Raw genomic sequence first — 15185 nt, 5'->3', positions numbered from 1 at the left:
GAAACATGCCCTCTCCCAATCAATATATAAGGATTGGTCATTAATCAGGTCCAAAACTCAGTCATCCTTTGTCTATTGGACCCTTTGATCTAGACCCTCTATATAGTGGGACCCACCCCCCTGGAAATTGCAATTACCAACTCCAAGAGAAACATATCTCGCATAAATTCTGGTTTGCGTGAGAAGAGGAATCTTCTGACCTTTGCCTTTACTTCTGGAATTCCTTCAATCCCACGTAGTCTTCCTCGTGTATGGTATAATGCTTCATTACTCCTACTCTTTCCTTCTCCCCAAAACCCACTTTCACAACCTCTACAAACTATGTTTTTTCCCCAAATCTAGGGTTAGGGTTTTTTCTCATTTGGTCCTTTTTCATCCTCAGTTCTACCATGGATTTAGCCCTTCTACTACCCACTTTCCTCAGAGCAGCTTGGCTTGCAGGAACTTTACCCATACTCTTTGCTTCAATCCCTTTGCCTTTTCTTCGTCCTTTCCACACTGTTTTGTTGGGTTTTGCAAAGAGGGGAAAAATCATGCAATCTTCATCACATGTAAGTGCCAAAATCCATATGGGTCTCTGTTTTTTTGGTTACTGATATTGGCACTGCCATGTTTTAATAATTGCACTAACTTACCTTGTCTTTTATTGTTTAAAAATCATGCAAATATGCAATCTTCCTCACATGCAAGTGCTGAAATCCATATTAGAATGGGTCCATGATTTTTTTGGTTACTGATAACTGCACTAACTCACCTTGTCTTTTCTTTTTTAATTGGCTATGAGAGTTATATTGGGAATGTAATAACAATCTTTGACAGGTGGTTAGACAATAAAAGAGTTTTTTGGTTACTGATATTGGCTCTGCCATGTTTGAATAATGAGTTTTTGGTTACTGATATTGCCATGTTTGAATAATGAGTTTTTGGTTACTAATCTCCCTCTCACGCGTGACCCCTATTTTTTGGGTTGATTGTGCACATGGATTTTTAATATCAAGGAGTTGTTGGGTTTTGAACCAAGGTCATGCCGTGAGGCAATAGCTCTTATACCATGTGAAACAACCAATTACTCCAGAAGCTCAAGCTGTCAGAGTTGGTGTTATTTAATCATTTATACTTCTATTTAAAATTCTCTTTCTTCTTAACCTGAACACTTCGCAAACTGCTACTGCTAAAGCCCTGTTTGTTTTGGATTTTGAGAATCAATTGTGAGTCCAAAATTGATTATTGGACTCAAAATTAAACATAAATTTGAGTTCAATAATCAGTTTTGGACTCGCAATAGGTTCTCAAAATCCAAAACAAACAGGGCCTGAGTGGTTTCGGCATCACAAAGTTAACCATCATGAACAATTCTTTCCTACTCTCCAACAACTCAATATCGATAAGTTTTTTCTATAATCATGTTACAACCCATTAATCACATGGTAACGAATTAGAAAAACGGTAGAGACTAACCACTAGAAGTAAAAAATACAATTGGGAGAAAAACATAATTTAATTACTGGTTAAACTATAAGTTGCTAATGGAAAAAAATTAAATTATTACACCACACAAGCACATGCTCACTCCACATGTCACGCCATGGCCATGTGAGCACATGTATGAAGATTTTTCTCCAAGGGCATCTTCTCATAAGATCCCAACCCTTATACAAGTCAACTATTTTTTTGAATGGCATGATAATAGTATTAATAAGGTAAATGGGGACGGAGGAGGTCAACCCGAGCAATACAAGAGAAGATCAAACAACAAAGAAAATACAAAAGCCAAATGAAACAATTGAAAGGAACAATCATGGGGGAAGAAAATCAAACTTCTCCAACCTCGGCATGTCGGTACCCTATTGAAAGGAACAATCACGGGAGAACACCCTATTGATGTTCAGCTATATACTTCATTATGAGTACACATCCCATCCTCCACATGTTACGATAAGCACCATTTACACCATAGGGAGAGGCTTGGACATTACAGTCTCTTATATTAATAATGAACCAATCAAATCACCCAAATGATTTGTCTTTTCATTGAACCTAGTTCTTGAGATCTCTGGTTATTTGGGTTGGGTTTCTATCACCGATGAATTCATTTGATAGGCTTTAGCACCACCCCTCGATGTTGTGACTTGTGAGAACTAACCATCTAGCTAGTCCCTTTGTCAAGATCTGCAATATTATCACACGATCTTACTTAGTCGATTACATTTAGTGTTCAAAATGCTGATGCAAGCCAAAATACAACCAAAGCAAATCCTAGTTGATTCGGAACAACACAATCAAGTGCTTGATTGATGCCTCCGAGTATTCTGTTGACATGGTCATAGCTCGGGGAGAGTCAAAGGAGTTTTGATTTACTTTGTAGGGCAAAGTGCAGAATCTGAATAAGAACTTGGCCAAGGTAAAAGGGAGTTGACTCGGGTTAGTTGACAATGACGCGAGGGAATTTTGAAACTATGATTACAATTGCTCCTTCCTCAAGCAATTATTTGACTCTATTATGCCTCTAACAAATGTGTCGGGATTTACCACTATAACTCCTATTTTATCTCTTGCATAGCATCTTGACAGTCACTATGAATACAAATTGTTGGAAGGTGGTCTACCGCAAGGATCTAATCAATTCACGTTGACTAGCAGAAGGCATTAACTCTCAATAGGATCTAATTTTCCAACTAAATTAGCTAGTGAGGGCGCAAATCTACTGAGCAACTGCATAGAGAAGGATTTGACAGTGAAAATTTCCAACGGTGTCCATTTCTACACTCTTTTATCCCCCCCCCCCCCCCCCCCCCCCCTTCTGACTTGTATAAACTGAGATTATTCTAGCAAGAAAGGCTGCAACATCTTCCAACTCTTGATAAAAAAGTTCCTCCTGAAATTCCAATTTACCATGTCATTAATTCTACTGAACGATTCGGCCACACTCACACTTATGGGAGGCTACAGAGGATAAAGAGGGAAAGCAATGCTCTGTTCCCACACAAGTTATCCAACTAAATTCTAATCCTCAAACCGTCTACTGCTCTTAAATGAATCCCTTTTTGGAATAGAGAGAAGAATTTCATGATATTTCGACAGGCTATACTCCATTGACATCTACGATCATCAGACAGAATCCACCCTCTCGGTTAAGACCTATGTTGCATCAGTACGGACACGAGTGTTGGAATCCGACACGGGTATCGAGTGTCAGATTCGGCAAACCTCAAAAGAACAATTCGTGGATTCACCAAATTATTTTAATCAATTCTCAAATTTTAGGTTAAAACTCAAAACATAAGGTAATTGTAAAGTTGTGGTAGTAGTATTTAGAAACAACAGATAAAAGAGATCTAGAAGTGTCTCAGAGAATCTTGAAGTATTGGAATCCGAGACGTGTCCGACACGGATTCTTCGCCCATTTAGAAGAATCCATATGACAGTGGTTAAGACCCATACTTTGCATTTATTACCCTCCATAGGAGGTCTCTATCCTCGCCATTCCAAAGTCACTTCCTGAGTACTGCCGTATTCTTTGTTTTTAACCTTATGATCCCCAGTAAAGCACCCTAGCTAGTCATATTTTGTCTTCAATTCCCTAAGATGCTGGAAAGAAGTTGCTCTGGACTGATCATCTTCATGCAAGCCATCACCTGGATGGAAACCACTGCCATGGAATTCGATAAAGCTTAACTGTGATGGCTGTTCCATAGGCAACCTAGATTTAATTGGGATTTAGAAGGGTGATCCACAACAATAAGGAAGAAGTGATTAAAGCATTCTCAGGTCCGATCGAGTTTGCAGATTCGAATGAGGCCGAAGTCATAGCTCTTCTTGAAGGGCTCATTCTCCTCAAGAGATACATTGTAATAAAAAATGGGTTGAAGGAAACTTTGCTAATGTTTATCATGGGAAAATAATGAGTCTTTGGGCGTATGAATATTTGCTAACACTTCTGGCACATGGAAATTTGCTAACACAATCTCCCATATCCGAAGCGAGTCAATGCATACTTCTTTTACTCATGTCCCTCAATCTACAAATGCCATGGCTGGTGGGTTGGATAAGGCAGGGGCGGATAGAGTAGGGATTATCATTTCAAATTCTAGCCCTATTGAGTAGAGGGTTGTGTTACGTGTCGATGATCTTGGGCCACATTGGCCCTGGCTGTTCCGGTTTTCTTTATAAATTATCTTTAAAAAAACAAGAGAAGGGCAAAAACCTATGCAAAGGAAGGGGAGCAACGATGCAACACCACTACCAAAAGCACCTGTAAAGAAGGCATATCATGCAAAACCTCATTAGCTAGACTATTGTCCTTCGATTTATTTGACGCACAGGAGATCACATTTGCATCAGTTTGAAAGACTGGGTTATTTGCTTTACTTTTTTTTTTTTTTCTGTTTAATAATTGTTTCAGAGAAGTGTTTAATCTTTGGAAATTGAGTTTTTGTTGGAATTCCTTGGCTCGGATTAGATTCCATCTATTTGACCTTTTCATGTCAAAGCATAAAAAACATTCTCATTTCAGAGCTACCTCTTGCACTTGGATGTGAGTTCTTGTTGTGCCTATATTTGTTTTTTGTTGTGACTATATTTGTTGTACTAAATTCCTACGCATTTTTTTGTTTTGTGGAATTGCAGAAGTTTACGGTCCCTCAGAGATTTTTCTTGCATTTTTATGTGGTGGCTTCAGTGTGGACTACATTCTTGTTACTTTCGACATGGTTCTATGCATATAGAAGAGCACAGTTGGCTCTTGAATGGTGGCATTATCCTACAGTTGCTAGCCACTTAACTGGAGGTTCACATATGTTTTCCATCCATAAGTCTCATTCAATTCCTGTGGAGCAGAGATACCGTGTATGGTGGTCCGTATTTTTGCTTTTACTAATGGAATTTCAAGTATTGAGACGCCTTTATGAGACAATATATGTGTTCAATTATAGCCCCTCAGCTCGAATGCACATTTTTGGCTATTTAACTGGCTTGTTGTAAGTTCCCACACATCCTCCCAACTGTGTTCCCTTTCTACATCTCTTTTGCTAAGCACCTATGGCTATGCATTTTAGTGCATGACAAGTGCTATCTTGGTAGTTAAGTATCCTTATGTTTCCAGTCGTAGTGAAAGTGTGAGCCTGTCCACTTATAACAGATTTTGTAACATGATCCAAAACTGGCTCTTACTTTATGTCCTTGAGTGTGCATTTGTTGGCATCTAATTTGTTATTTTGGGGGCATTAGAGTTACACTGTATTTTTTACTAACTTTAGTCCCCTTTGCCATGAAATTGTTTGTTTAGTTTCATTCTTTACTTTACATATTATTATCATTCTATTTCTATAAAGTAACTCATTTGATCCATCCTACCTGTAAAACCTTCTTTCCATAGCGACTATTTTCAAATTTCATAACTTGGCATGGCCTTCTTTTCAACTTTTGATTTATATTTATATCTTGAGGTACTCTTGTTGTTATTTGATTGTGAATATTGAAAAGTTCAATGCATCTCTTTTGCTATTATGCTACTTCTTTTCTTTGAATGTCCAAGTTATGAGCCTTGCTAGAGGAGGGACTTGGATGGAGCCAAGTATTATGCATGCTTGGGAGAGATCTCTTAGCATCGGCAATGACACCACAACCCTATGGCTCGCTCGTTGATAATGCACATTTGTGTGACTGATCCATCTCTTTAAGTGGTTCATTGAGGGCTCTACAGTCGTCTCAATATCTATAAATTTAGGGATTTCACACCATTTCAGTCTGTCTTATTTGGACTTGCTTTTACTTCTCTACATATGGGACAAACTGACATTGGTGCCTAATTCCAAGGGTGTCTGTACCAACCCCGCCACTTTAAACATGCTATTTGATAAACAATTACTATGAAATGATCTTACTCGTTAAGTGCATACATAGGATGAATGAAACTCTTAAGCACATGGCTCATGTGGGACCAGAATTGTTTCATTTCAATGTGGTCATGTGGGTCTAGTGGAGTCTAGAGAATATAGTTTGTACTTGTTAGATGGATATTTTTACTATTAAAAAGAAAATTGTCTGATCCCAAAGGTTTCATGCTACACATCTTGAGCAGGTAGAGTTTGTCCAATATGCACAGTAGAAAGAGGGCAGAAGTTGACATTAATAACCGATTATACTCTATGGTACATATAATTAACCTTTTATTCGCAGTCAAACTTGTAAATACGTAATAATGACAGACAAATTGTTGTGAATAAACATGGATAGGGAAATTTCAATAGTTTTTTTAGGGGTAACTAATTGGTACATTTTCTGGCCTACTTTTCAGCCACTTTTTTCTATTGGATTTCTTGCCTTTTCCTTTCTTTTGTGATGGTCTGTTTTTAGTGTATGCTATGTGTACATCTAGCCCCAGTGTTTAAAAACTCCTTGACTCGGCAAGGAACTCGCCCGAGTCGACTCCTTTTTACCTCGGCCGCATTCCGCGTTTCACCACATCCGCGTTCCGCGTTTTGCCTTACAGAGTCAATAAACTCCTTTGACTCTCCCGAGTTATGACCTTGTCAACCGTGTTAACCGCGTTCTTGGCCGCGTCCGCGCCGAGTCAACAAGGATTTTTCTTGGCCGCGTTCCGCGTCAAATCCGCATTTTTAAACACTGTCTAGCCCTCCCCAGACCCCACAATGGCGGGAGCCTCGTGCACTGGGCCACCCTTTTTAGTCTCCTTTGATATTTTGTGGTCACGGTCTAAATTTTTGACTTGCCTCTCCTAATCAAAATTTTTCATTGTACTTGTTACCAAATTATTTTTAGGCCTCTGGTTATTTTTAGATAGCGTTCCTCACTATAAATGTAACTGATGATATAGACAACCTTGATGATGTTGCTTGTAGCAAAAGAATTTGCTCATTGACATTTTAGTCTTAGTTAAATTGATTCCATCTCCATGTCTGAGGTCTCAAAACAAGTGTGAAACAATTGACATTTCCTGCTGAAAGACCTGAAGTGACTCTACCTGATTTTAGTTGCTAGTAACGGTCTGTAGAAGATGGGTTGGGAAAGACCATTTGACTAAATTGTCTCTTGAATTAATTTGTCTCTCATCTTTGGCACGTGACTAAACTGTCTCTTGAATTGATTTGTCTCTCATCTTTGGCATGGAAGTACATCTGCTTACCTTTTATATTGTTTTTCTAAGGTTAGTTTCTACACAGCGGCTCCACTGTCACTTGTCAGCTCATTTGCCCTAGAGGTATTGAGATATACAGCCGGGCAAGTGGCTGAGTTCATTGTCAGAGGCCGAGCTCGAATGCCAGCCATTGAGTTTGATTGGTGGGGATACGTGAAGCCTCTAACAAATTTGGGATGCCTCCAGTATATTGGTGCAGCTATTTTCTTATGGGGTTGGATTCATCAATATCGTTGTCATGCTATTCTTGTAAGTGAGCAGTTATTTTGTTCTACTATTGTTTCTTTTAGTCTTTGGATTCACAATTAGACTTTGAATCGTGGATAAGTGTTTCCAAAAGTTATAAGTGCAAGAATGTAGTTTTCTTGATACAATTGGATTGAATCAAATTGAATTTGTAATAGTTTTGCTCGGCTGTTTTAGCATGTCTCAACTATTGGACCATAGTTAACAGGTTGAGTGCTCATTCTACACACTTAAGGGATGCGGCATACTTGAGTTGTTGCAGAGAAACCCATAATGTTGGAAAACACTATGGGAAGATGGTATAAATAACTTTCCAGTATAAAATATTAGTTTTGTAAGAAATGTTCAAATAAAAAATCATGAAAAATGGGAAGGACCTCTAAACTTATCAAGTGTTTGAGCCATTGAACCGATTAATTTTTCCATATGGTCACACTAGTTGACAACCATATTTCATATATTTCACTGTGCATGAGAAGAAACAAAATATTATGTTTTCTGTGTCGTTTGTTTAGTATCCAATAACATATAAAGGGTACTGATGTGAATGAGAATGACAAATACTGTTTAAAGTTTAAACTGAACGGTAATGTGAAAATATTTCTTTTAGCATTCATCTATTTTGGTTGTAAATGTTTGACTAAATTAGTAAAAAATCAATCATTGAACAAGTAAACCATAATTCAGAAGAAATCAAAGTCAAAGTATCAAGGTTCATGCATAAGATAATATGGCCAACTTATTAGTCACATGTCCCTCTTTCTTGTTAGAGAGCACTGATAACAAGTGGCATAACAATATTAGGCTGATGAGTATCGGCGAGATATTCAATTTCTTGTGAAAATAAATACGCACAAAGATATGAAATATCACGAGAAATTGAAGATACCATGAAGATACAAAAATATCATGATTATATGGAGATCGGCTAACTATGTGGCAGATAGTCTGGCTCGTGATGGGGGACGGGGTTGGGTAGACGTGTAGTGTTTACTTTGTATTTCTTGTTGTAAGGGACGTGGACTAATTGGCCTGGGCAATGTATGGGGACATCTTGTCCCCTTTTTTTGGATTTTTCATTAATAAAGTCATCTTTCAAAAAAAAAAGTCTGGCTCGTGATGGTGTGGGGAGGCCGGGTCTGGAAATGTTTGATTTCCTCCCCCCTGATTGATTGTATTGTGTTTTGCTTTCTTTTGTATCTCCTTCGTGTTTTTTTCTGTCTTGTTTGGGGTTGACTGCCTCAGTCTCCCTTCTTTTCTTTAGATGAAATTGCGACCATTCAAAAAAAAAAAATCATGATTATATCATGAGAAATTAAAATATTGTGAAAATGCCTTTAGATTTTGCTTATTCTATTCTTTTGCTAATTAAAGGTGTTAAAGTATAAAAGATAAATAACGCCTTTCTCCAACAGCTTAAGCTTTTGGAGAAGTTGTTAACATGGTATCGGAGCCAAAGGTCTTGAGTTCAAACCTCCCGGATAGCAAAAATCCGCATGCGATGGTCGGCCCAAAGTGGGACCACATGTGCCACGTGTTTGCTAGGTGGGCCACATGTGCGGGGGAGTGTTAAAGTATAAAAGATAAATAACGCCTTTCTCTAACAGCTTAAGCTTTTGGAGAAGTTGGTAAGTTAACAAAAGGTTCCAAGAAACATAAAAAAGGATCATCTATAGTGGGGATGCCTAACAGGGGTGGGTTCATGGTGGACCTGTGGTCAAGTTAAACCATCAAGATTTGTTCATGATGACTAGAGATATATTGCCTAGGTGATTGATGTCGTTCATCCTCCCATAAGCATTGAAGAGATGGGAGAAGAACCAAGGCATGAGAGAGAGAGAGAGAGGGGGGTGGAAATATCAGAGGAAAGAGAACAAGTGCCGCACGAAATTGGGGCCCACTCTTATTTCATTGGAGCGTGTTTAAGTTGTTTAAGTTAAATTGATAGGGCTGTTGTATTTTATTCCTTGTAAGTTACATGTTAAATTATGATGGGGCACATATCTCTTATTTCTTTTTAGTCACTAGGATGTGGTAAATTATGCGACTTCTGAATAAAAGAGGTCGATTCACGCACTGTTGACAGCACTATTTGTGTACTATTCATGTCACCATTCACAGGGTGTTTTTATTCGTAGTTTAAGTGTTTTTCTTTTGTTAGGACTTAGGAGTTGTCCTAATTAAGTTTTTAAAGTGGGTGTCAACATGGGGAATTATAAATATGGTGTAAGTGCACTTTTTAGATCATCTTGTGACGTGAAATAAAAAAGAGGACTTTCGGAATGTTTCTTTTGCGTTTCTTCTTGTTGCAGTTTCTTTTTTTCTGAGTGTAGGAGTTTGGGGGAAGGGATTTAACTGGAATATTTCTTTTCTCATATTTCTACAGGATTTGAAATATCTAGACTAAAGTTGTAAATAAATCAACCTAGGCCTAATATTTGGACCATTATTTCCAGCATGTACATACATCGGAATATGTGGTTAGAATGTACATACATCGGAATATGTGGTTAGTGATCAAATCTTCCTGCTGTAATCTATTTTTTGTTCTTGAATGGTGATATATTTGAAGTAGATCAGAATAATCATACTTATTGATTCTTGATTTTTGAGAGTTCTTGAAATTATTTTTGTAGTTATAAATCGGTCTTGAATTCTGAAAAATTTTCAGCTATAATATCAGTTTGTGTTCATGAACATTTTGCCGCATAATGTTTTCTTGAATCCTGATTGTTTGAGTTTTATCTCCTAGATCACATAACAACCCAATTTGCAAATCTCTTTGCTAATCCATCAACCCACTGTAACAATGCTAACTATATGAATGGAGTGGATAATACCACTACAATTACCCCCATTATGAGATAAAGGGCCTCTCTCAGATCCTTTAATGAGCTTCTAATTTTGGATAAGAGAACTAGCTTCTCTATTTCCCTGCCTGAGATTGTTCAGATGAAATAGTATGGTGCTTCGATTGGTCTAGATAAATTATAGTTTAGTCTCACGGCTCTCTTCTATCTTCATCTACCAGTGGTCTCAACTTCCCTAATATCTTGAAATCTAAGCGTCTCCTAGAGTGACTGCCTTCCAATGGCGCGCTTTACACAGGAAGATACTGATGGGCAATCAGCTTCTCATAGGGTATGTTTGGTTGCCCCAATGCTCGGCATTCTTTGGAATTTCAAATGCCAATGAATGCTGATTCCATGTTTGGTTGCCAATATTACAGTGTAGTTCCAGTTGACTCACCAACATGTTGCAGATATCATTATTGCTTTTTTCACTCTTGGCACCCATGGGGCACTAATGTCCCCTCTCCTCATCTTCCAACCACATTCTACCAAAAAGTTAAATCTTTGGTAGAAGAATGTTTGAAAAGGTTTGTCTTTTCTATCTTTTTGTCTTTCTCTCTCTTTACTCTCTTTTTTTTTTTGGTAAAGACACCCCTACTTTTTTCCACTACTCTTCGAGAGAGCTGCCGTGCAACGAAAAACTACTTACCACTAGTCCACCATTCTTCTAGACAAATCAAATGCTTGTCCCCTCCCCTTTGATTTCTTATTCTACTACTCTCCGAGCCACCCCCAAGCAACCAAACAGGCCCATAGAGAAAGATTTCCCCCTACTGGATGAGTCTGTGGTTCTCTCGGGAAGACCCTGACCCATATTTCTCCACCATCCCTGCTCTATGCATTTTGGGGTTTTTTCTTTCTTAGTTTGTTACAAGTGAACAGTAAGCCTAGCCATTGAGTGTCGCTCGTTGATTTTTGGCATTGGTGGTGTAGATCAGTTGGTAATTAGAGGCCAGTCAAGTGCCTTGGCGGAAGGAGACTCCATCAATGTTATTCGATGGTTATCCTGTTTGCATAAGTTTCCTTGGCGGTTTGCAGACCTTTTCAATGAGATTTTTGATATTATCGGAGATTTATCTATGGCTTTTAACCACGTCAGGAGGTCGGCAAATAATATGGCGGATTCTCTAGCACGTAGGGGGGTTGGGTTGGAGTCACTTGAGCAATATGATTTCCTACCTCCTTGATGTTTTCATTTCTTGATATGTAATCAATTTATTTACTTCTTTGTACTCATCGACCATCTCGGTCTTTTTTAATGAAATTCATCATTCAAAAAAAAAATCAGTTGGTAATTAGAGGATCCAGTCAAGTGCCTCTAGAATATTCTGTTTCCATAAACATTTTGGTTAATATGGAAAGAAGGAAATGGCCGAGTTTTCAATGGTTAGCGAAAAGGCTTGAGCCTACTAATCAACGTGATCATTGTGGAGGTATTAGAGCTTCAAAGATTAAACATTCTTTTGGAATTCATGTCCATGATATAATTAAGGATTGAATTGCAGCTTGTAATGTCAACATCCCCTCGATGCACCTGATGGATACTTGGGATGCCCCCCAACCTGGGTGGATTGAACTCAACTTCAATCGAAGCAGTAAAATATCATTTCAGAATAACGTAGAAATTTGGAGGGGTGGTCTTGGATTCTTATGGAAACACTATTTTGCTTATGAAGTAGCCTGTGGTCAAAGTCATTCTATAGAGGTTGAAATTTTGGCAGCCTGGAACAATCTTATGCATAGTTTTAAATTTCGGCCGAAACTGAAACATTTCGGCCGAAACCGAAACATTTCGGTCGGATTTTAGCCAAAGCCGGCACGAAATTTACCTTAAATAGGAAAATTATAAGATTTCGGTGAAATTTCAAAATTTGCCGAAATTTTATGATTTCCACCAAAATTTACGAAATTTCCACCGAAATTTTGTAAATCTCGGTGGAAATTTTTAAAAACCCGAAATTGTTACTGTTAACCGAGAGTTTAGAGAGAGAATTAAATGAGTTAGGGTAATCTCCCCCTGACTCATATCTTTATATTAAAACATAAAAGAATGTACAAAGTCCTAAATGCCCTTAGGCAAGTTACATATTCCAACAGTTACCATATTTTTACATGATTTCTGCCAAAATTTCCACCGAAATTGAAAACCTTGGTCTTAGGATTATTGCACATAGCTGCCATTAGAGGTTGTGGATTGAAGGTGAAGCACTTGACATTGTTCAATGGCTGAAGACAGAGCCCGCCCCTCCCTGGAAATTATGAAATCTATTTGGTGAGGTGGAGGTGGGTGACATATACTGAACTAAGGGCGTGGCATGGCATGTCTATCTTCTACTGGTATGTCATGTATTGTGCTTTGGCATAGGTTGTCATGTTTATAGCTCTGCTCTTTTGTGCTTTTTGGCCGCTATTATTCTTGTTTGCCATCATTTTAATAAAATACATGTTCAAAAGGGGAAAAAACAATACTGGTTTTTGAAGACTAGAGCCATCAACCAATCATGGATCTCTCTAAGAGGCAATCTCTATTTTATTGCTTCAAACAGACATGGACATACGAGTTAATCTAGAAACACAAGTACGTGTGTCACACACATAAACACCAACCCATACTTGTTTGCTTGTTTGAAATGCTAGTAAAATGATTGTCGGCTCAAAATATGGATTTGATCTGCTTGTTATGCACATTCAAATTATTGTTATGACTGAAATTTTGAATTCTTATCAGGGGTCACTGCGTGAATACGCGGAACAGAGTGAGGAATATGCAATCCCTCATGGTGACTGGTTTGAAACTGTATCATGCCCACACTACCTGGCTGAAATTGTAATTCCCACGTCTCTGCCTCTAAGAAGTTTCCAATAATTTTCAGGGAAGCAAAACATTTACAATCAAAACCCCCCTATTAGAGAACCAGTTTATCTATGAGAGTTGGTGTTCGCACCCCTTTGTTGTGATATTCCTACTGGTCTCCTTTTTTTTGACCTTCTCATGTTGACTGTTGACAGCTTGTTGGTAACTGCAACATTCAATGAGAGGTTTACAATAAAGGGCTGTGAATATCAGATCCTCGTAGAATGTATTTGTTGTCCGCAGCATTTGTCTACAATTTTGAAAATCGGTTCCTTTCAGTTAAATACTCATTTGGGTCCGAGAGGAGGTTCCTTTGCCCAAGGTTTTAAATGTTGGTTTCATCCACCACCGGAATCGAAATACTTCGGTTTCGGTTTCAGTGGAATATTTCGGCTGAAATCATGTAAAATTTTGACAAAAATTTCGGTGGAAATCTTTAATATTTCAGTAGAAATTTTGCAAATGGGAGTGAAAAAACGAAATTGCCAAATTTCGGGGAAATCCTGTAAAAATCCGATTCAATGTACTTTCGGTTTCGTTCCAGGCCGAAACTGAAATATTTCAGCTGAAATTTAAAACTACCAAGTTAATTGGTCAATCAACTCCCTCTCAATTCTTTTGATACCCTGATAGACCGCTCAAACCTCCGCTTCACTTGAGTCACATACTCCCAACGGCCCAGAGTAAGTCCACAATGAATCCCCTCAGGAATCACGGCTCTCACCATTCCTTTTTCCTACCAAAGGTGTCACACTACTAGTTCAATTCTAGTTTCATCTTCTAATCCACTTCTCCCCAATGTTGTCTATGCAATGCAGGTTATATACGCCGGTCTGCTTGTTGCCAGTGGAGGATCAGACATCACTGTGTGGCTTCTTTTTGGATTTGTGGTATCTCAGCTCTTATCTAGCATTGAAAATTAACAGCCACTGCGTTCTATTTTTCTTAACAGATGATTACAATGAGGATCAGTTAATGACCAGAGTTCTATCGCTAACTTCGTGTGTGCAGGTATCAAATCTCACCTTTGCAGCTGCAGAAACACAGAGGTGGTATCTTCGTAAGTTCGATGATTACCCACGTTCGCGGCGTGCAATTCTGCCTTTTATTTACTAGATAAGTTGCAAATATGCCAAGGATATTGGCCCCAACTGATAATTTCAGTGTTTCATAGCTTTTATTTAACTTCATTCTCTTGAATAAATGGTACTTATCTCATCAAGTTTACCATAGATTGAATTTTGCTGCAGGATCCAACTGGTCTCAAATCAATTTGGGGCCACCATCTCTGTTGTACTGATATTTGTTTCATATCTTTTATTTAAACTAATTTTCTTGAATAAATGTTATTTATCTCATCAGGTCTACCATAGATTGAATTTTGCTGCAGGAAATAATGGGTCCCAACTCATTTTGGCCCCACTCATTTTGGGGCCATCATCTCTGTTGTACTGATAGCACATGTGTATAAATGGTGGTCTTCTAAACCCTCCATTTAAATGGGGTGTTGGTCCTGTGCTTGAAAAATAAATGGTGGTCTTCTAAGCGCAAAACAAATGGGGGGATGTACATCTTTTGAAGCATAAACTACCTATGTGCAACAGGGATGCCCAAAGTCATTTTTGGACTAACTAAGTCTTCGAAGTCATCTATGATATGAGACTAAACCTTTGTCATTCATTTTCTTTTCCTGTGACATTTTTATAGGAGAACTTTTTCCATGGAATTTTTTTTTATTGCAGTTTTTTCGAGGCTATTCGACAGTTGTTTAAGTAATAAAAGACAAGCTGAGTTAGTGTCAAGGACAACCTGTCAAAGGTTATCACAGTTTCCAAAAAAGCTCTCAGAAGCTAACAGAAAAGACAATCTGAGCTTGTGCAATTATTAAGACATGGTAGTGCCAATACCACTACCCTTTTTCTCTGATGGTGGATATTTTTTACACTTCATGTTTTGGTGGTGCCCATCATTTTACAAATGTTTAGATAAGATTGGGCCCATCATTTTACACCCATGCATAGCATAGGTGGGGCACACCATTTTACACCTCATGTTTTGGGGAAGTGATAATGTGATA

General features: G+C 38.2%; 1 protein-coding gene across 1 annotated transcript; it reads left to right on the top strand.

The window, feature by feature from the left end:
- The first annotated feature begins 140 nt into the window (after positions 1–140).
- Positions 141–14452, top strand: LOC143864342 (3-oxo-5-alpha-steroid 4-dehydrogenase family protein). The gene is made up of 6 exons (XM_077375263.1): positions 141–551; positions 4627–4976; positions 7171–7405; positions 12983–13081; positions 13927–13998; positions 14120–14452. The coding sequence occupies exons 1-6, from the start codon at positions 390–392 to the stop codon at positions 14222–14224; spliced, it is 1023 nt and encodes a 340-aa protein (XP_077231378.1). The 5' UTR covers positions 141–389; the 3' UTR covers positions 14225–14452.
- Positions 14453–15185: the final 733 nt, after the last annotated feature.

This window comes from Tasmannia lanceolata, unplaced genomic scaffold (genome assembly GCF_043159265.1).
Source record: "Tasmannia lanceolata isolate RefF3 unplaced genomic scaffold, GAP_Taslan_0.1 ptg000048l, whole genome shotgun sequence".
Lineage (NCBI taxonomy): Eukaryota > Viridiplantae > Streptophyta > Magnoliopsida > Canellales > Winteraceae > Tasmannia > Tasmannia lanceolata.
The sequence above is the reverse complement of the archived record's forward strand: the minus strand, read 5'-3'. Positions and strand labels throughout refer to the sequence as shown.

What these genes read in the sequence shown, in the direction of transcription:
- LOC143864342 (XM_077375263.1), top strand. Translation starts at nt 390, where the DNA reads ATGGATTTAGCCCTTCTACTACCCACTTTCCTCAGAGCAGCTTGGCTT. An exon ending in ATCGTTGTCATGCTATTCTT is followed by an intron (nt 7,406 to 12,982) that starts GTAAGTGAGCAG and finishes AATTCTTATCAG; the next exon opens with GGGTCACTGCGTGAATACGC. An exon ending in CACACTACCTGGCTGAAATT is followed by an intron (nt 13,082 to 13,926) that starts GTAATTCCCACG and finishes TATGCAATGCAG; the next exon opens with GTTATATACGCCGGTCTGCT.